This window comes from Centroberyx gerrardi, chromosome 16, assembly GCF_048128805.1.
Source record: "Centroberyx gerrardi isolate f3 chromosome 16, fCenGer3.hap1.cur.20231027, whole genome shotgun sequence".
Taxonomy (NCBI): domain Eukaryota; kingdom Metazoa; phylum Chordata; class Actinopteri; order Beryciformes; family Berycidae; genus Centroberyx; species Centroberyx gerrardi.
This window is the reverse complement of record NC_136012.1, coordinates 13329171-13349047: the sequence shown is the minus strand read 5'-3', so window position 1 is coordinate 13349047 and position 19877 is coordinate 13329171. Positions and strand designations below refer to the sequence as shown.

The window sequence follows — 19877 nt, the reverse complement described above, 5'->3', positions numbered from 1 at the left end:
CTAGTGCCGAGATCCAACCTACATTAATTAAAATTTAGAGCCAGTAAAAGTGTAAATTAGAGAGTTGATATATGGATATATAGAAATACAGAGACTTTATATCATTTGGAACATTACATTTCATTGTCTTATTAAATAATGTAATGGTTCAAAACTGGTTTATGGGTGAATAAAGTTTGACAGGGGTAAATCCAGTCTTGCTCATGCATCTAGTGCAGGCCACTGCAATGTACTACGACAGAGATTCCCAATTTATTCATGTCACGGACCCCCAAACTGTTCCTCATTAGACTACTACGGACCCCCATTTGGTAAGACTTTGTCCTAAGGAGCGCCATCTATGAAGATTTTTGTTGTTAGAGTTTAGACAGCTTTACATAATACTGCAGGTGGGGAGGTAACAAAATAGTCATCATTGTACATTCTCATTGTGCTAAAATCTTCTCTTCTAGGGAGTGACATAATCAAATTTACCTATTGATTTTGGACCCACTGGAACTCCCTTTAGGACCTCTGGTGAATCACTGCAGAGACAACCTGGCAAACTTTGGGATTCAATTCTTGCATCCTTCTTCTCATCCAACATTTCCAGCACAACAAATTCTGCTTCAGCCAAGTCCGATCTCTAAAGGAGGTAAGGATGACAAACACGTTTTTTTTGTTTTTTTTTGCAAGTAATGCCAATTTTAGTGGTGTTGTTAACTGTCTAACAACTTACAATATAGGGTATGAGGTGTGATTGCTGTGTAAAATTGTGAATGTATGATGTTTTTAATGAACTGCAAGTATAGTGATAGCATCTTGTCCTTATTTTTACTGGATTGTCTCTATTGTTGTCATTATTGTAACTGGATATAATCTCTCTGCAATGGCAATGTTTTTGGAAAAGAGGCAAAAGGCAGAGGACTTTTAGCTTTCATCAGCTTTCTGAGATCTCTCTGGTTGCTCTTAGGCTCAGCATTAATCTACATTTGAAATGCTTGACAATAATTCAAATACAATGGGTATATATGTAAATAATACATAATTAATACATGAAGTTCTTTTAAATGTCTGCAACACAAAGCCATTTTACTCTCAATGTATTTTACAAGGAGGCTTAAAGTTAGATGTGTTGTGTCAAAACTGTGTGGAGTCAACATCAATTGGATGAACCAACAGCAGCAGTAACAGAACCTGTTGGCAGCAGCAAAAGACATATTTCCAAGTAATCATGAAGTTATCTTTCTCTGGAGTGGTTGTAATGGACACCCTGTCACTATCTCTAGCTTACTGCATGCAATGTCACTGCCAAATTCTCTGAAAGGGTTTATCTTCAATATACTTTATTGCTCTTAAAACATGAGTTACTTTGTACACAGACAGAAGACCACAGTGACGACAAGATCATTGACAGTAAATAAAGACAGAAATGAGTAGGTGCACATAAAGAAACAATGGATTAAGCCATGGCGGGCTCATCGTGTGAATGAAACACAGACATATCCACACAATTTGGCAAAGCAACTGAACAATGACAACCACAGAAAATGTTTATCATAATGTTAAAATGTTCATGTGCTGATGAGAGAACATTGCCTGATATTTTTGTTTATAAAAATAAACATGTCCCATGCTTTATACTCATAATATACTCTTTAAAATATATGTTTTGCTATTAGTCTCTATGTTACATTACTACTATAAATAATTACCTTACAGACATGTTTCGTCTTTTTTTTTTTTTTTTTTTTACAAAATAGTGAAGAGTTTGGATAAATCTTCACGTTACAAGTATTTGATGTTTTAAAAGTGTTTCTTTGTCTCACAAATATTTTATCTTAGGGTATTTACATTTCCAGTGTAGAATTATACATTTCCATATAGAATATCCATTGCAAAACATTGTCATATTGCCACCATGGCCTTTCATTTTTGTGTGTTCTTTACACTTTAGAACTGGAAAATAATCTGTACAAACAGTATCATCACCTTCAATGTTCAAAGTTCCTGCCCCTGAAAGTCCAACAAGTAAGGGGAAACATGCAGTACAGTGAAAGAGAAAACACCGCATGGTTATGGAAAATGCCAGGTTAACAGCAAAGGACACAACACTGTTAAAAGAGAGTGCCTCTAAACACCATGATTGTGTTCTGAAACAAAGAAAAGCAGTGCAACAAAGCTGAGATCTTTTTTTGTCTTTTATATTGAAGGTAAAGCCCATTACAGGTGTGCTGGAATACTAAATGTGACGCACAACACCAATCAAAATCTCTGAAATACAAATAAATTGTTAAATCTGACATTTGATTAAATGACTCACAGTTCCATGTGATCCATATAGCATTTTTTAGTACACGTACAAGACATCATTAAAATGTTAATTTTGTTCAAAATCCTCTATAAAATCATATTTATAAGTCTTAATTAAAACTGAATTTATTAAAAAATAATTCATTAGATCTAAAAAGATTTAAGTGGTTTAACTTCACACCAGTACTCAGACGTAATTTGGCTAGAAAGGAATCCATTTAGGTGCCTCTATGGTTGAGTTTAGTAGAACACACCTGGAAAGCCAAACTAAGTAAACTAAAAGAGGCTATCTCTCCTGTACAAATAAATAAATTAACTCTTTGTTCTAAATAGTACCACTTAATGCCATCTTTGTCTCTGTATTAATCCATTTACAAATGTGTACTTTTATAAATAATTTGTATGTCGGATATTTAACCACCTCAGTGATTTTGTAGTTAAATAGCCGGCGCGAGGTTAAGCGTTTGTAAGTTCAATTTTGATTATGTCCATAGCATTGCTAATTTAGTAATTACCTTCTTGCCACCCAACAGACCAATACCATATCTAGGGCATATACATTTACTGTCATTATTAATAGAGAGTAACCGTATGGAGAAGCAAAAGTCTCTCCAGTTTGTTTTGAATCGCTGACATATGTCAGGCTTTAAAGAACTCAGTTTGGTGTTTCATAAATAATGCATCATATTTTATAACCTTTTTATATTAAAGTTCTCAGTGTAACACTAATATACCCCAAAGGACATTTCAGGATGCTCTGAGAGGTTTGCAAGCACCAGCAACATGACATTCCTTTAGTTTTGTGGCACTACTAATTGGGTTTCAGGACACCTTCTTTTAACAGTGTGTCTAGTATATGTTTGTGTTAGGCCAGCATAACTGTAAAGCCTCTATGATTTGTTTCTCGGTATGACAAGAGGATGAGACACAAAGAAGATTTCAGACAGGAAACAGAGGTGTTAGTTTTATTAAAATACATAGAAAACTACTTTGTGTGTTTCTTATATATTTGCTGGATTGCACAATGTATAACAGCACATAGAAAGCAAAATTGTATATACTGTATCTGAAAACCTGAATAATAACAAAGGATCCTATGAAACAGGTAAGCTTCAGCTTTGAGAGGATGAACTGTGTAAAACCGGTGGTGTTGACTCAAGTGAGTTTTTCAGCAGCAGAGTGAATAAAAAACACTGAATCGAACATTAAAAGATACATTTCAACTTCAGAGCTAATTTTGGAGGTTGTGCAAAATTCTAGAGATAAGCTTACTCACTTGCAAGTGGATCGCTATTTAAAATTGTAATGATTCACAACAAGTGAGATGCAAGTGAAGTGTGGATCATTGATAGTGTAAAATACTCTGTGCGTGTCTTAAGTACAGTGTTGGTATCCCTCCTTTATGTGACAGCTGAGCGAGGTTAATAAACTACGCTCAATACTGTACAGCTGACTCGACTGTGACTTGGGTCTGCTACATTGTCGGCCCTGAGCAGGTGTGTTCCATACCTGCACTGTTATCTATTAGTGAGAGAATGGGCTTCTGTCAGTCAATATAGTTTAATATATCACACTAGTCTTTCAGAGGTTTTCACTTCTCAACACTGTCAATGATATTCTGAGTCTTATTTCAGTACGTCAGACATTATCAACACAGCCAACAGAGATCTCCATTTCGTGTTACAACAGTTAGAAAATTCAACAAACACACACATCACCATCTAACCAACCAACGCTTTGGACTACCTATAATTCACAGAAGTCGCTACTTGACGAGCTCTCTGCAGTATTTTTGCCCAGAGCACACATTTATTTCTGACGATTTATTATGATTTTTATATTTCTCTTAAATCAATATATTTGAAATATTATTCTCATCTGTTTTCTCCACAAAATTGTATATTATTTGCTAAGAAGACACAACTCAAATATACATTACATAGAAAATATTATATCATAATGACTTTTGAAGTGTGAATATTGATGCGAGGTGGTTAGCCCTGTATCACCCAGTCTGTTGTAGGGGTTCTTAATCCTTTGTGCATTAGTTTGTAGATCCACTAGGCTACAACAGGGCCTGTAAACATGGGATGGAACAGCTGCATTGCAATTTTTACTGAGGATGAATCATTGCACGTCTTGTAAAAAATGTAAACAATAAATAAATAATGAATTTTGGAGAGAGCAGCCACCCACATTCTCGACTGTTTTGATTACATCCCTGGTAGGTTTATCTTTACTGGGCAGGCAGAGTTTTGATGGGTCGGGTGAGGGAGCTCATGTTATTGGTGTTGGTGGGAACTTGAGGGCTCACTGTCTTCGTCGGCAGGCTGCTTGAGTGTCCCATTGACTCCTCAGCTGCACGCAGAAGCAAAGTGTAGTTGATAGCTACTTCCTCAACTTTTCTCAGCAGCTGCAGCCTTTGGGTTTCTGAACGCACACCTCTGACCAGTTTAATGAAGGTCTGAGTTAGATCACACAATACTTGAAAACTGGCTGTGACAACGGCAAGCATACGAGTTGGGCTCTTTTCAACGCTTGCCACTCGCCGACATGACGCCCGGAATTCTTTGAAGCGCACTGCCAGCTCCTGTTTATACTCTGCAATCCGTGAGGGCTGAAGACGAGCCTCACCCTCAGCTTGTGGGCTGTTAGCACACTGACGCAGGATAGCTAGCAACTCATTAGCATCCAGCTGGGCATTTAGGAAGCCATCAGGCAGGCTGAAAGTCTTCCCCTGTAGAGCCTGTACTCGTGCCAGGCTCCCCTCCAGTGTACCACAGGCTCTTAGGTCAATCTCCTGTGTCTGTGGCTCCTCCTCCTCCTCCTCCTCCTCTTCCTCCCCACTGCAGTCCTCTGCATTGAGAACCTGGAGAGTTTTGCTTACTACAGGCAGGGTACGTGAGTCCAACTGCATGCCTGGAAGGACCTGAAGGGGTATGGAGTATGAGAGCTCATCCTTCTCACTGCTTTCATCCGCTGCCTCACACTTCCTGTAGCAGAAACAGAATGAACAGCATTTCTCCCTGTCATCACTGTCTTCGCTAGGCAGGGTCAGCAGCACCTCCCCAGTCCCCTCTCTACTTTCACGTAGTAGCTCCTCTCCCTGAATGAAGAACACTCCCTTTTTCCCCTTCCCCTCTGCCTGGTGAGACTGAGTGTGGACTGGCTCCACAGGGGTAGGGAGCCTCAGTCCTGTGGCTCTCACTCTCTCCATCTCCTTCTCTAGACTCTTGGCTTTGGGCTTCACCTCAGCATATACAGGTGTGCTAGTGCTGTTATCCACCTCTCCAATGCTGTATCGCCTCTGGAGCTTCTTATACTGTGGAGCTCCCATGCAGTCTGTTTGGGAAGTGCAGGTGGGCAAGCAGGAGCCATGCTCTCCTCTTGGCTCTCTGGACTCAAGGCTTGTAGAGCGTATTCGTGTAGTCTTGATCTCTAGTGTCTGAGGTCTTCTTGTACCACCTTGGGTATGAGGGGCTTTGGAAATTGCTGGGGGGGTCTTTGAAATATTCCTCTCTCTGCCTCTATGCTGTGTTTCTGTAGTTGAGCCAACTGGTGTGTCAGGTAGACGCATACCTCTGCACATTCTCTTACAGTCACAGCTACGTCGCTGCTCCCTGGAGATACCTGGGGCCTTCAGGACAGGGCTAGTGCGGAGCTGGCAGGCACAAGGAGTGCCTGAGGGCACTGGTGAGGATCCCTGGGGCAGATACTCTCCCTGGGATGACTTGGGCTTCAGCAGCTCCTCCAAGAACTCCAGCTCATACTGGCGGACCTTCTGCAACTGAGCCCGTCGCTCATCTGTCTCTCTTCGCATTCTGGCTGGGAACGTAGCTGAAAGGAGGTTTCTAAAACTCAGAAATGGAGCACGCTGAGACTTCCCCTTACCACTGCCCTGCTTCTTTGATTCGCTGGTTGGGAGAGTGGAGACCTTATCTACAGAGGTGCTGGGGTGTGTGGGATCTTCCAAAATAGGTAATGATTTCGAGGGGCATTTCTGTGGCTCAGGGTGTGCTTTGCCCTGGGAACCCTCAGTCTTACCCTCAGCTGCTTCTTTTCTCTCTATTTTCACAGGCATGCGAGGGGAGTACTTGGTTTGGATTTGATGGCTGGGTTTAGCCAAAGTGGGTTCTGCTCCTCCCCCTCTCACTGCATTATCTTTGCTGTTAGCCAACTGGAGGCCTTTGGCCCGAAGACGCTCGTCGTCTGTGGGGGAGGAGGATTGAAACACCACTACCTTCTGAACCTGTGGATCTTTTAGTCTTAACTGAGGCCCAGGCTCCCGCACTGGGCATGTACAGAAAAGGTCATCGATTGGCAGAAGTTCTTTAGAGCTTGAAGGCTTCATGGTCTCGCTAGAGGCAGTCTCGGCATCTTGGCACATGTTAGTGGGGGAAATCTTGGCAGAGGCAGTTCTGTCCACAGGCAAGAGGATAGGTAAGGCTTTGTTGGTAGGGTCTGTATTAGGAGGTGCAGTTGTTTTCCCCTTTACACCCTCAGAAAGATTTTGGCTCAGTTTATCTCCAGAGGAATTTGACTTCTGATCTTTGCTGCCTTGGGCTGTCTGTGACACTTTAAGTTCTTCTGGTGACTTAGAGGGGGGGTCAGGGGTGTTTGCTTTGGTGGGCTCTGGTTTTCCTTTTAGATCTGTCTTCTGTTCAGTCTGAGTAGTGTCTTGATTGCCCCCCTGCTCCCCCACAACACTGAGTGTTGCAGTCTCTTGACTGGGGCTAACTTTAAAGGGAACAGTCTTGCTGAGGATTACTTGCTTGGGTGGACAGCCAGCGCGAATCTGACCCACAGAGAAGGCCCCGGTACCTATGGTCTGTGCAGTGCAGCCAGGGATAGCCAGGGGGAAGTCACGACGACAGAGGATACGCTCCTTGTTGATGTGGTGAGCCAGCAGGTAGGCCTGGTTCTGGTGCTGCTTCATGGCTGTCACCATCTCAGAGACGTCTGTCAACTCAGAGGAGTTGGTCTCATGGCCCGAGTCCAATGATGACTCAGGTGTAATGGCAGCTAACACAATCAGCCCTGAGGAGGAAGGGAGCACAGCACATTGTCAGGGTTATCAAGAATCAATAAATATTAATAATAAAGAAATAATTAAGTTATACTTGTGTTCTGTTAGTCTAACATTTGCAGTTAGTTTGAATAAATGTACCATCTCCTCCTTCAGCACAAAACAATTGCAGTTGTAACTCTAATAGGCTACATTGCTGTAATGATAACCCAGTAAAGGGAAAGTTCAGGATTTTTCACAGCCTATAAAAAAAGTAAAAACACTTTCAAACCAGAGATTTTGTTTCTTACAAATTGCCACCGGCTTCTGCTCAGCCTTCGCTTACAATGCTAGTGTACATCAATGGGGAATTAATTTCTCTCAAAATTCTATCATTTATTCTTACTATTACAACAACTGTGGAACTAAATTGAATGGTTGTATGCCCTGTTGAAAATATGTCATTGACCTACAATTGCCAGTTGCCTTCTGGAGGCAACAGGGTTGTGCCCCCAGTGCTCTCAAGTGTGTCAACCTTTGTTGATGGGACCTTGAACAAAACACTGAACCACTACTTGCTACAAGGGCACCGTTCCTGCCTGATCCTGCGCTCTGAATGAACCCTCTGATGACACACATGCATGTGAGAGTTACATGTATGTGTGTGCTTGAGGGATATGCAAAGACTAACAAATTCCTTACTCTCCCTATGTAATATGGCGATTGAATTGCCCTAAAGTCCTAAAAATTTGGCTGGCTAATTTCCTGAAAACAAAAACACTGAAGTTTTTTAATGTCTCAAGAGGGGACTTAGTGAGTTTTTTTCATTTACCAATACACAGGATGTGATGTACCAATCCCTTGTGCAGGGTGAGCATTCATACAGAAGCCCAACTCAGATCTAGTGCAATGTTTTTTGCAATCACTATGCAGGTGTTGTTGCCATACAGTTACAATATTAATTACTGAGGATTTACTTGCTATTATACAAGTAGACAGTTTCAACTGAGTAATAATAAAAAGCTGTTGTACTGTATTATTATAGTAAAAACAGTCATGTATAATGCTCAGTGATAGAAAATTTAAATAACATTTTATTGGATTAGTACTACTGTTAAGTCTGTGAGTAAGATGAGGGCCTTGGCGTGACTCAGACTGTTGACCTGCAGTCTGTGCTGGCTGTTGAGGGTGATGGGGGTAGTCTTCAGAAGCTGCCAAAGCCTCTAGCGCCTGCAAGGTGGACACCAGAGCATCATCAAGCTCCTGGGCATGATCCCGCACTGTTCTTGTGGCCACGCTATCAATCAGTGTCACAGGCACATCTTCCTTGGCCTGGGCCACCTTTCCAGAGACGGCCCCTGGACTGGCACTGATTCGAGCTTTCCTCCCTCTCTTAGAGTCATCCTCATCTGAGCTGTTGTCCCTGAACCCAGGTGGTGGGGCAGCAATAGCAGGTGGTGGTGGTTGCAGCTTCCCTCCTCCATTATCTGCCTCCTCATCCTCCTCTTCATTCCCTGGGGGAGGTAGAGCCATGAGGTCGACGGCCCCTACATCGCGGGAGGCGCAAGCACTGGAGCAGTGTTTCCCCGAACTGCCAGTACTGTTAATTGCCGCTGATAGACCCTCCGCCCTAAGCCTGGCTTTGCACGAGTCACAGAAGTATCGTGAGGTTTTCTGGGACTGACCCAGTGTTTGGGCGCGACTCCGAAAACTTGCATTCTCCACTGTTGGGGTCTCTGAAACCCCAGCTATTTCCTCTGTACTCTGCAGAGTGGGGTCAGACTTGGTGCGGGGCCGCCCAGGGGGCTCCTGGGAAATGAAGTTCTCATTGATGTCAAGCTCAGTTTCGGCCTGTGTTTGGAGCTCTTGAAGTTGCTGCTGTTCTCGAAGGTGGACATGACACAGGCCTAGGTGCTGAGGCTCTGCGGGAACAAGGGCCCTCGAGGACCCTGGCTCCCTGTGTGAGCCTTCCCTCTCGTCTCCTCGCCGCCCTCCACTTGACGAGCCTGCAGCCCCGGAACGTGGATGGGCATGGTGGGAGCCTCTGTAATCTGAGGATAGAATTGTCAGAGCAGTGGAGAGTTTGAGGAGTTAAGAACTACTGGGGATAGAGTAGATCCAGATGGGAAAGCAGAGGCGACGGCTGGTGGTCACATGGGGGATTGTTTGTTATTTCAGAGATGGATGTTGAAGGTTGAAGTTTGTTTGAGGTTGAAGGGTTAGATTCTAGTGGAATGTGATGGAATAGTATGATAGTCCTTCTTTTAGGTGGACTATAGGTGGAGACAGAAGATGTAAGAAGATCTGTGCATGCTTGAACACTACATGTTTGTGATTACAGCCAAAAAGACAAATGCATTGTAGAATTCCATAATGTTACCCTGTCTTGGGAAAAGGAAGTGGATAGTCCCATTCCCATGAGTCAGGATGGAGATGAGAGGAGAGACAGCAGAGGGCGCTATGGGATGATAGTTCCATGATATCTGGTTACTGCTGGTAATGGTTTCAGTCCAGACACAGATGGAGAAGCAGGTCAATGTCCACGTAGACTGAACATATAATGAAGGTTGCCAAATACTGTCTGACATGCAGTGTCTAACATAATACTAATTAGACACTGGAAGAAAGATACTTAGACTTATATGCCACTAAATATGTGCTAAGAATGTTTCATCTTGAAATTCAAAGTAAACAAGGGCCTATCACTTGTTTTTCTGTATTTTTTTTTTATCATGTGGTGTGTATTTTGTAATCAGAGCACGTGTGCAAAACTAACCAGTAGAAGTCAAGAAGGTGACTTCTAACATACCCGCCTTGGTCAGTTGAGACTGACCAGGTGTCCGGAAGTAGATGGTCCGTTTAGGATCCACAAACAGTTTGTAGTAGCCAGAGATGAGGCAGGCAAAGTTACTGGCATCAGGCCACTCCATCAGCAGGACCAGGGGCTGCGGGGGGTGGCAGGGAGGGGAATTAGGAGACTATTTAGGGGACAGGCAATAAGCATTGCCTGCTCTTATTGTAATGACATACCTGTTGAAATGAAATGTGTTATATTGTTGGATGATGGTGCACAGAATCATTTAAGAATTCATATATTTGTGATGTAACTCACATCTCTCTGAACTAGAGTTTGTAAGGGCATGCAAAATACATGTTTGTCATTGATAAAACTTAATTGCTGCAAGACGATGTGTCTTGTCGTTACTAAATGTTATGGTATTATGTATTTTTCTAGACTTTGTTGTCATACCTTGGCCTCATGGATGTTCACCTCCACCCGAGCCACTCCCTGGTTCTCCCGGTAGAGTTGGATCTTGGCGACCCGGCTGAACTCGGCCAGAACTGTGGTGAGGTTGTTTTTCAGATCAATCACATGACTAATACCGTGTCGCGGACCCACCAGCAGAGTTGTGGCTGATTGTTTCTCATCCTGAGAAAAACACAAGGTTTCCAACTAGATATTCAACACCAAACAGGATGCATTTATTGAGCCCATAATCAATGCCTTTGTTTATGTTTTAGAAATCCACTCTGTTTAAAAAAGTTAATTATTTATAAATGCAAAATCAATACATATAAAAAGAGGCCATCTTTTTTGTCCTGCTACGGCTACACTAATCCATTTTCCAAGATTGTATAAGGAGAATGCATAGGGATAAGAAAGGAAGTATGAGTTACTCTAGATGCAAAAAGTAATTACCAGTCCAACAGTGTGGAACAGCAATCCACCAAAAGGTGGGAGGTCATTGAGTACACGCATGTACTGCAGCTTCCCTTGGAGAGGAGGGACCTGTCAACAGAATGATAAAGGAGAAACACTCATCCTTGAAAAAGGGATCCTCTACTTCAATACTCTGTATGTCCTCCTGGGGGCACTGTTGAGCCACTGATGTCCCTAATACAGTCTTACGCAACAGTCACATCTATAGAGATTCAGGGCTCACCCTAAGATAAAGGATTGGTTATCATGCACACATAATTGTAGAATACAATGAACTGAAATCTCCTCCAAAGTAGCAGCAGTGTATTAGAGTTTTAAATATTAATTTAACTCAAGTATATGGGAATTCAGCATAGGGTTTGTACAGTTCTACAATGCTAATAAATATGTTACAATATAGGCTTACAGCTGAGAGCAATAAAACCACCCACAATGGACTGTCTAAATATATCAAACTGGAAAACGGTTACAATGAACAATTAGTGTCAAGATGTAGTTACAGTTGGCACCTTGTTGCCTGATGGTGGCGGATGTTGATAAGTCTTCAGCAACTGAGACAGTGTCTTACACACATTCTTCTCCTTGACTGTTGGAAGCAGAGTGAGGGGAAGGAAAGGCTCCAGGCCCCACTCTTTTCTGTGATGGAGAGCAAAAGGAAAGATGGCAGAAGAATAAGTCACAAAAAGACTGGAACGGTTTAATCAAAGTCCATGGAAGATGTCAGAACTGACAGGACAAGGGAGTCTTCCCATCCCACGGGAGTGTCCCTGCAGCAAGACTCAGCAAGCCTCGCTTACATCCTCTCCCCTACTGGCTTGACAAGGCCACCCTAAGACTATTACAACCACAATGGATCTGTTCTGCCTCTGTGGATGTGACGGCAAGAGCTAATTAGTTGCTAGGTTGAGGTTTTGAAGAACTAAATGAGCAAATTGAGGGAGAGATGTAATTTCACAAAGCAATGGATTTCTTTGTCTCGTAATGACCTAGGGAAAATGATCCTTGAGTAATTTCAGTTTTTAATACTATTGGGATTAATTATTAATCATTTAGATAGTATTTAATGAACAAACTTGGTTATGGGACTCACTGATATGAGAGGTGAGAAATTGCTAATGAAGTAAAAATGTAATACATCACTTTGTGTCTGTAATTTCTCATAAGTTCATTTGAAGGCCCATTTAGTTTGTGGACTTACTCCACATGCTTGAGAGAGATCTTCTGATTGGGCCTGGCCGAGGACACAGTGATATAGATGTGGAGTGCAGCCAATCGTAATGTGATGTCAGATTTCCAGTCCATGCCAAAGCGCTCCTTGATGACGTCATTGCGGCTCTGTGGGGACATGATGGGATGTTATTTAATTCTGTGCCCAGCTGATGGGAAACAACATTGATGAAGATTGCAAGGCAAAGTCAAATCATTAGCCTAATTACCAGGGACTGCCTCCAAATTGATCTGAGTGTGGGATGGCTGTGCTTAATGTGGAGGCGCTATTTGGAGAGCCTACAATAGTCTTAGGGCCATTGAGTCTAAACTTGGCTCTGGTGTATGCATCTTCCTAACTCACCTCTAAAATCAGATAAGAAGGCGACGGCAATCATGATGTAATGGAAATAGTAAACTGAAACTAGCTACCCATGACAGCTTCTAATCTCTCTGATTGGCTCCCAGTTGGCACCCTCTGCTCCCTGAACAGAGAGCTCTCCAACGGTATCATGAGATTGAATGACATCATTTCAAATCCCCCTTTAATCCAGTGCTTTACCTGTATATAGAGGTACTCGAATGCAGCGGGGTCCCTCCTCAGCAGGTCCGCAGGGTCCTTGGGGAAGAAGCAGATGCGGAACAGACACTTCATCCCTTGGAAATAGGTTCTGTGCACCACCTGAGGGAACATGACAGTATCAGCTAGATAACTAACTACATCTTTGGCATTAGTCACACATATCACAGTGTCATTTTCCATAGATGAACAGGGTAGACTGTATTCTGGATGAATCTGTAGCACCCTCTGTCACTCTGCAAAGCCACAGTGAGTTATGTGGAGCCCCAGAAGACTGTCAAGGCCTGCCTTTATAAATGCATGATGACTACATTGCATGTATTCAAAATGCACTCCAGTGGCTGGCAATAGGATGGAATACCAGAGCAGAATAGGACAGTGTCAACTGCTAATCCCTTAAACATATCCATCAGTAAAAATAGTAATGTTTAGACAGTTTTTCTACTCATTTTATATGCCCCTTTCACAGACAGTGTTGGAGGATGTGTGCTTTAACCACAGGTTTCTTACATGTGCCAGAGGCTGGTTCTCCTGCAGCAGATGCAACCTCTGATTCTGGTCCAGACCACCTGCCTCCAGCACCAGGGCAAAGTGCTCAATGTAGCGTAGTGAGAGGCGGTCCTGCAGGGAGGAGATCACATCCTGGAAGGAGAGAGAAGGGAAATATGGATTAAAGATTGAATAATATTTCTGTGGCAAGAAATAGCTTTAATGCAGCAAAAAATTTAGTTTTGATTTATGTATGGAGATTTAAGTATGGAGCTCCATGCTGAATGCATCCTATGTTTGTATAGAGAGGTTTGGAAATTGGAAGACCTCCCTGTGTATACTAATGGGTTTTCTATTGAGGCACTTCACTTTGAGTGACTATCCACAACACTGAGTTTGTCATTTTGTGCCATGAAGGGCTCCCATAGGCCTTCTGTATTTTGCACAGTGAATGCATTCTATGGAAGAAAATAAAATGAGTCTGTGTGTCCAGGAGACACAGTGTAAAGACAATGGAGAACTTTGACATTTGCACTTGTGCAGATCAATATTTCTGAATGATGCAGCGCTTTTCTCATATCCTCTTTAAATGCACAGAGAACACTGTGTGTGTGAAAATTCTTGGTTTGCCATATCTTACCTCAGGCTATGCCTGAGGATAAGGTTTCATAATTTCTTTGAACCCCAAATATATTAGAGGCAGGGATTCTATTGTAGTGATATGTTACCCTAACTGTGTGTATGTCTCAGTATGGCAGCTCATTAAGAGCATAATCTTCAAGTATGTACAGTAACCTGATGTTTTGCTCTCTATAAACAATATTGTCACTCAAATAGTAGATACTGATTGATGAAACCCTAGCAACAGCTGTCTGTGAAAAACAAGGATACGCTGTTTTAACAGTATTGACCAAAACGGTTTACATTAAATGAAGCCTGGGGAAACCAAATAATCAATTGAAGGAGCCACAGACTGCTATAGATTTTGGCCTGAAACACTGCAGGAAAACCTCTTCGGTTGACAGACAGTCTAATGGGCACACATATGGGCATGCTATTGTACCATTGATTTAATCTATGGCATTGTTTTATTGATTTGTGCTTGTTATTATGCTGAAATTCCATTTAATTAGGCTGACAGAGGAGAGCTTCCTCTCTCTCCCCTTTAAAGTGCCGCTCTGTTACTCCTTTTCTCCCTAACTCTCTCCCCCAATGAGCAGAGGAGAGATTTGTGAAATCTAATAGAGTGCTTTGAAAGAGTCTGCTAGGAGATGTCAGAGCTTGTCCTACAGGCTGACATAGACACAGAAATGGCTTCTCTCTGGCTTCATTCCTTAGTTGCTTTATGCCATTAATCATATTATTGCAATTTTAAATTCCAGAAAGTGATGGCATGAAGTTTAACAAAATTAGGGCTGTTTTTTCTATTCTCTCAAAACAATTATTGGATGATATTATTAGCTATAGGCTACTCACAAACTTGTGGGTGTGGACACATACATACATAGCTGGTGCTCTAACTACAATTGCCTTTCACATATACACAATTGTAGTGAGTACATACCCTAACAGTGGTACGGCTATCAAACGTAAATGACTTAATCTGTCCATTCTCCAAGAACACCTTCAACACATTTGGTATGAGTAGCAAGGAGTCGTCCTTGAGCATTGTCTGAAAGAGATTGAGGAAGAGAAAAGTGTGAGAAAACAACTCAGACAGTTTAGGTCTAGTAAAGGAATCATCAGGAATTATTTGTACAATACAGTAAATGCAGTCAGTTGCAATGACGGGTTTGTGCTTTGTCACTGAATGAGGAGCAATGGAAGGGGCAAGAAAAATCCTTTTGGAGGACAGTTAAGAAACTAAGATGCCTTGTATGACCCATGGAGCAATACTTTAATTGAACTTGGGACAGTCCGAAAAGGAGCAAAACTCTGCCTTAGGATGCCTTCCCCATGCATTGTATCAGGATCAAAGAAGGGCTTATTCAATTTCTCCAGTCCATCCATTCAATATGCATGCCATGCAAAGAAAATTGGATGGTGGGATTGAATGCATTCACAGTATTAGAGTTGTGTGAATGGAGGCACAAGAGGAGAGGCCTGACTCAAGGTTACTGCTTTTACTCAAAGCACTCGTTAGAAGAAAACTTTTGATATGCAGTTCAGTTCATTCTCTGTGGGATGTGATGTGACGGGCACTCTCCCTCCCTGTCTCTCTCTTTCTTTCTCCCTTTCCCCATCTAACTGAGGGAAAATGACTCAGTACTCATTATGTAGTTTCAAAGAACTGATGTCTGAAAAACAGTTGTGAACTGAGAAAAAGAGGGTATCTTTATGAATGTGTGCAGACCTGAGGGTTTTGATGTGACATGCGGCGTGGATGTAGGAGTAATAGCCCTGCAGCCCAACTGAAATCCTTCATAATGCTGTGCCAAAACAGAATCAATCCTTATCTTTTCCTTGTATTTCAAATGGTTTTTATCTGATTGGATTTGTAAAAAAACAGGAAACAGACATCACTCATGACAGTAAAGGGATGGGGATTTATTGCAACAATATATCTCAGCAAATGTATTCAGTTGATATGGAGAGTTGTGTCCACACCAGATGCCTGGCAGTCTGTTTTTGGGGGACTTAAGCATTCGGCAGGCTCAACGAGCTGTTTTGCTCTTCTGTGCAAATTGGAGGGGAGTAAAGGCTGAGTTATGAGCGAACAGATCTTTCACCATGCTGCAGCATTATAGGGAGGCCACACCAGTTTAGAGACACCACTAACAGGTCTATCTATTTCCCATTACCACCCAATGCCTTTGGCCTTGTGAGCGTGTGAGCCGAAAGGTGAGGTGGAGCCGATTTGTGACATATAGAGAAATGGAGTGTTATGAGAGGCGAATAGCAGCTAAACCTTATGGCCTCATCTCTTTCACCCTCCATGTCGATAAACGTCAGGGTGCAGGCTAGGTGGTCTGCACTGATAAGCATTGGTCTTCAACCAATCAATCCCAGCCTGCAGCTTCTGATCACAGGAGACAGATAGACATGATTAAACGTCTTGCCATGAGTTCGGGTCTGGTGGCTAGGGTATCTGATCCATACCAGTTGTAGCAACCCCCCCCGACCCCCACCCACCCCAATCCGATTTCCGCCCCTCCAATGCCATGTGTTTTTTACCCCAAGCTCTGATCAATGATTACAAGACAGAAACAGACAGGAGGAGGTGTTGAGTGAGAGAGGAGATCCACCCGGCCGATTACTATTAATTGTGCTGCTGATCTATGTTGGTTTACAGGAACATCTCTCCTTTTAACCAGGGCCTAACTCTAGGTCTGATCCGCTTCAAAGGGAAATCTGTGGCATCAACATGTTTGATATTGATTACTGGTTCTGTGTTGACTGCCAGACCAGAGTGTATGGTAAAATCAGCAGTAATGGAAGGCCAGCTGCCTGCCTTCCTGCTGCTCCCCATTGGCTTAATCCAAGGGTTATCGGAGACTTGGTGGTCCATGTGATGAGCAATTCTGTTCTCTACCTCATTCCATTAAAGTGCTACACTGTATGAAAGTGATGGGAAATAGAAAATGGAATGATGAAAGACCCAATCTTCCCAACTTTGATCTGTTTCACTGGTAGTTCCTTGTTCATCATCATTGTATTCCCTCCTTATCTACAGCATAACCTCCTCACTCATGGATCCTTACTCAACATAAAAACTCAAATGTCAACATACGTGGATTCCATTTAATATTTAGTGTCCTTTTTCTGCTATAAATTCAACTCCTGACAATCCTACCTCATACGTCTGCTACACAGCAGGTCTTAATTGCACAATGTGAAACAATGTGGCTCAAGCCACATATGTGTTATTCATAAATTGCACAGATGTCAGTTAGTATGGTAGGCTCAGTGGCTTGCCAATGAGCTCAACCACCTGGGGAAAGTGCAAGCTCTGCCATGTGTAACCAGGCAGTATTGGAGCCTAGCAGCCAAAAACACAAACATTTCAATGTTCCTAAGTGGTAATGTAGCTGTTTTCAAAATGTGTGAATGTCTTTGAATGGGTTTAGAGGTGCAGGTTGCTGTGAAAATTCAAATCAGTCCAGAAAGCAATTTATTGTGTTGAAGCCAAACTGTTGGACCAAAGGCTGGTACACTCACTACAGGCATCCAGAATAAAATAAGGTGTTGGAGAGAGGATACTTGAGGCGTTTGCAATTGCTAATCAAACAAAATAAATATGCAATGGGAGAAGAAGGAAGAGGATGAGAGGAGAGCATGTGTTTGCATGCAAATGTGTCACAAAGAGACGTGACATGCTGCACTTACTGAGTCTGGGTCGCTGATGGACACTTGCTCTGAAAAGCGCACTTTAGGCGGGTTAGTTCGCAGGCGGGCCTTTTTGGCTGCACTTATGAAGGCAGACTTAGGTGACTGAGGATGAGAGGAGAGAGAGGAACTGTTGAATCAGCTTGAAAAAAGAGAAGAAAGTGGGAGAAAAGCCTCTGTGCCTACCAGTGCTAAAAAGATGCATGTTGAAGGGCTGGTTATGGCTAATGCTCCTGCAATGCAGCAATTGCAAACCTGTTTGAAGCATGGCACTCACCAGATAAAAGTTTAAATATTTTTTAATGTTACTGCTCGGTGCTCTGAGCAGTAAAAGGATGCTAGCTACTTAAAGCTGTCAAAAACACAGAATAGACCTTTCCATTGAAAATAATAAGAAAAGGAGGGCAATGTTGTAAAAAGAGCTTCCCAGTGGACACATAGGCTAATTCCTGCTGCATTGCTGCATAGCTCATAAGAATGTGATATTTATGAGAGTTGATTGCTGGGAAGCTCCAGGCTCCAAATGATCAACTTAAACAAGTAAAAACAGTTTTCACTCCATTTATGCTTTCATATAATTTTTTCCAGTTCGGTTAGACGGTTAAATAAATGGTACATTTCACTCTATGGATGGATGCACAACAATCTGTAATGAGGTAACAAGATCTCATAGGTGTTTGTGTGCCGACATGGAGCTTTTCAGAAAGGGTTTACCAGAAAGAGAAATTACTCTAATATGTATGCATGTCCATGAATACTAATGCAAACCTGCACTAGAACACTGCATGAGTGTTTACAGTGTTAGAACAGAATATTGTATATGCAGTATTTCTGTATGAGACAGAGAGTGGAAGGTGAAGCGTTAAGACTGATGGAGAGAGAGAGAGAGAGAGAAAGAGAGAGGGAGAGAGAGAGAGAGAGAGAGAGAGAGATACCCATTGTACTACCTGATGAGGCTGCAGCACAGTGAGAACTATAGAGTCTTTGCAGCGTCTATGGAGAGACAGCAGAGAGTGGAGTGCTGTTAGATAACACCATGGACAGTCATGGTATTTGGAGAGGTTTTCCAGTTTATATCTTTGCCATTTCCTCACCGTCCTTCAGCTGCTACAGGACTGACTCATCCACAGTTGTGTGTTGATGTAACAAATCACTGGCAATAAGAAACAGTTTGTTCCATTTTGAACCACCCTCGTTACCTCTGTCCTCTTTACATCCACATTGCCTGTGCTGCTTTCCCTCCCCTGGTCCCCTGGTCCCCATACCCCAATCCCCTGCCTCCCCAGCCTGCCCCACCCCGCCTCCCCCCTACCCTCCCTCCTGGGACAGTAAAGGATGTTACCTTACAAGGTCTATGACTCTCTCCCGGGGTGCGTCGCTCACCGGCTCCTCGTTAATGGCCAAGATCTGGTCTCCAGGGAGAAGCTTGCCAAAGGAGGGGCCGTCTGCGGCGCGGGAAATCAAACATGTAGACGAAAGTTTAGTTTGAGCCATCACAGGAAAGCAATTACTTGTGTATAGAGCAATCACATCTCCCTGAATTCTCTCTCTCTCTGTCTGTCTGTCTCTCTCTCTCTCATACACACATGCACACACTAACCAGCGGAGACGGAGCGTACAATGACAGGCCTCTGGCTGCCTGCGATGAAGCCGAAGCCTTGACTCGGGTGGCGCTGGATGGTGACCTGTCGAGCTGAGCCAGGAGTTAGGGTACCACTGTCCATACCATCCTGGCTCTCCTCTAACATCGCAGAGCTGCAGGACACACACACACGCACACACAAGCAGACACAATGTGGAATTTTTTAACCGGAGAGTGAGGAACGTATACTGTTTGCATGTGCAGAAAAGGGAATGTGTTAATTACATTTGTGTCTGGAGCTGTGTACCTGTCACATGCGTTTGTGTGTCCATCCTGGACCTTGGCCATCCCCTGAGAGGAGGGAGGAGCATGGGGCAGGGTCTCACTGCAGAGGCTGCTCTCTGTTTCGCAATCATTCACCTGCAAGATGGAAGGGAGGAGAGGAAGGGGGGAGGGGGGCAACAGAGGGAGGTCAGGACATAAAAGATCGAGTTAGAAGATAAGTTGAAGCAATATTGATCATAGAAATTAGACCCCACTGTATTTCTTGAGTGAAAATACTCAAGGCAGTGGTTTTGGAGTTCCATTCATTTTCTGTTTTTGATAGTACAGCTTGTCTAAGCACATCTCGGAATGCTGCTACACAGAAAAATAAAATGATAAATGTGAGGTTGAA

General features: G+C 42.9%; 1 protein-coding gene across 1 annotated transcript; it reads right to left on the bottom strand.

Annotated features, from left to right (window-relative positions):
* Window positions 1-4528: 4528 nt before the first annotated feature.
* frmpd3 (FERM and PDZ domain containing 3) lies at window positions 4529-19615 on the bottom strand. Its single transcript, XM_071916975.2, has 15 exons — window positions 19509-19615; window positions 19220-19374; window positions 18962-19064; window positions 18567-18612; window positions 17620-17724; window positions 14858-14965; window positions 13315-13446; window positions 12787-12906; window positions 12217-12353; window positions 11528-11654; window positions 10998-11087; window positions 10548-10727; window positions 10107-10242; window positions 8461-9348; window positions 4529-7329 (listed from the first exon to the last, which is right to left on the bottom strand). The coding sequence occupies exons 1-15, from the start codon at window positions 19547-19549 to the stop codon at window positions 4529-4531; spliced, it is 5169 nt and encodes a 1722-aa protein (XP_071773076.1). The 5' UTR covers window positions 19550-19615.
* Between the last annotated feature and the right edge of the window lie 262 nt (window positions 19616-19877).

Bases quoted from the DNA above. Each gene is read 5' to 3' on its own strand.
- frmpd3 (XM_071916975.2), bottom strand. From the start codon at position 19,549: ATGGCCAAGGTCCAGGATGGACACACAAACGCATGTGACAG. The intron at 18,613-18,961 runs GTAACATCCTTT...GTCTCTCCATAG, and splicing joins AGAGTCATAGACCTTGTAAG to ACGCTGCAAAGACTCTATAG. The intron at 10,728-10,997 runs GTAATTACTTTT...TGTTTTTCTCAG, and splicing joins TGTTCCACACTGTTGGACTG to GATGAGAAACAATCAGCCAC.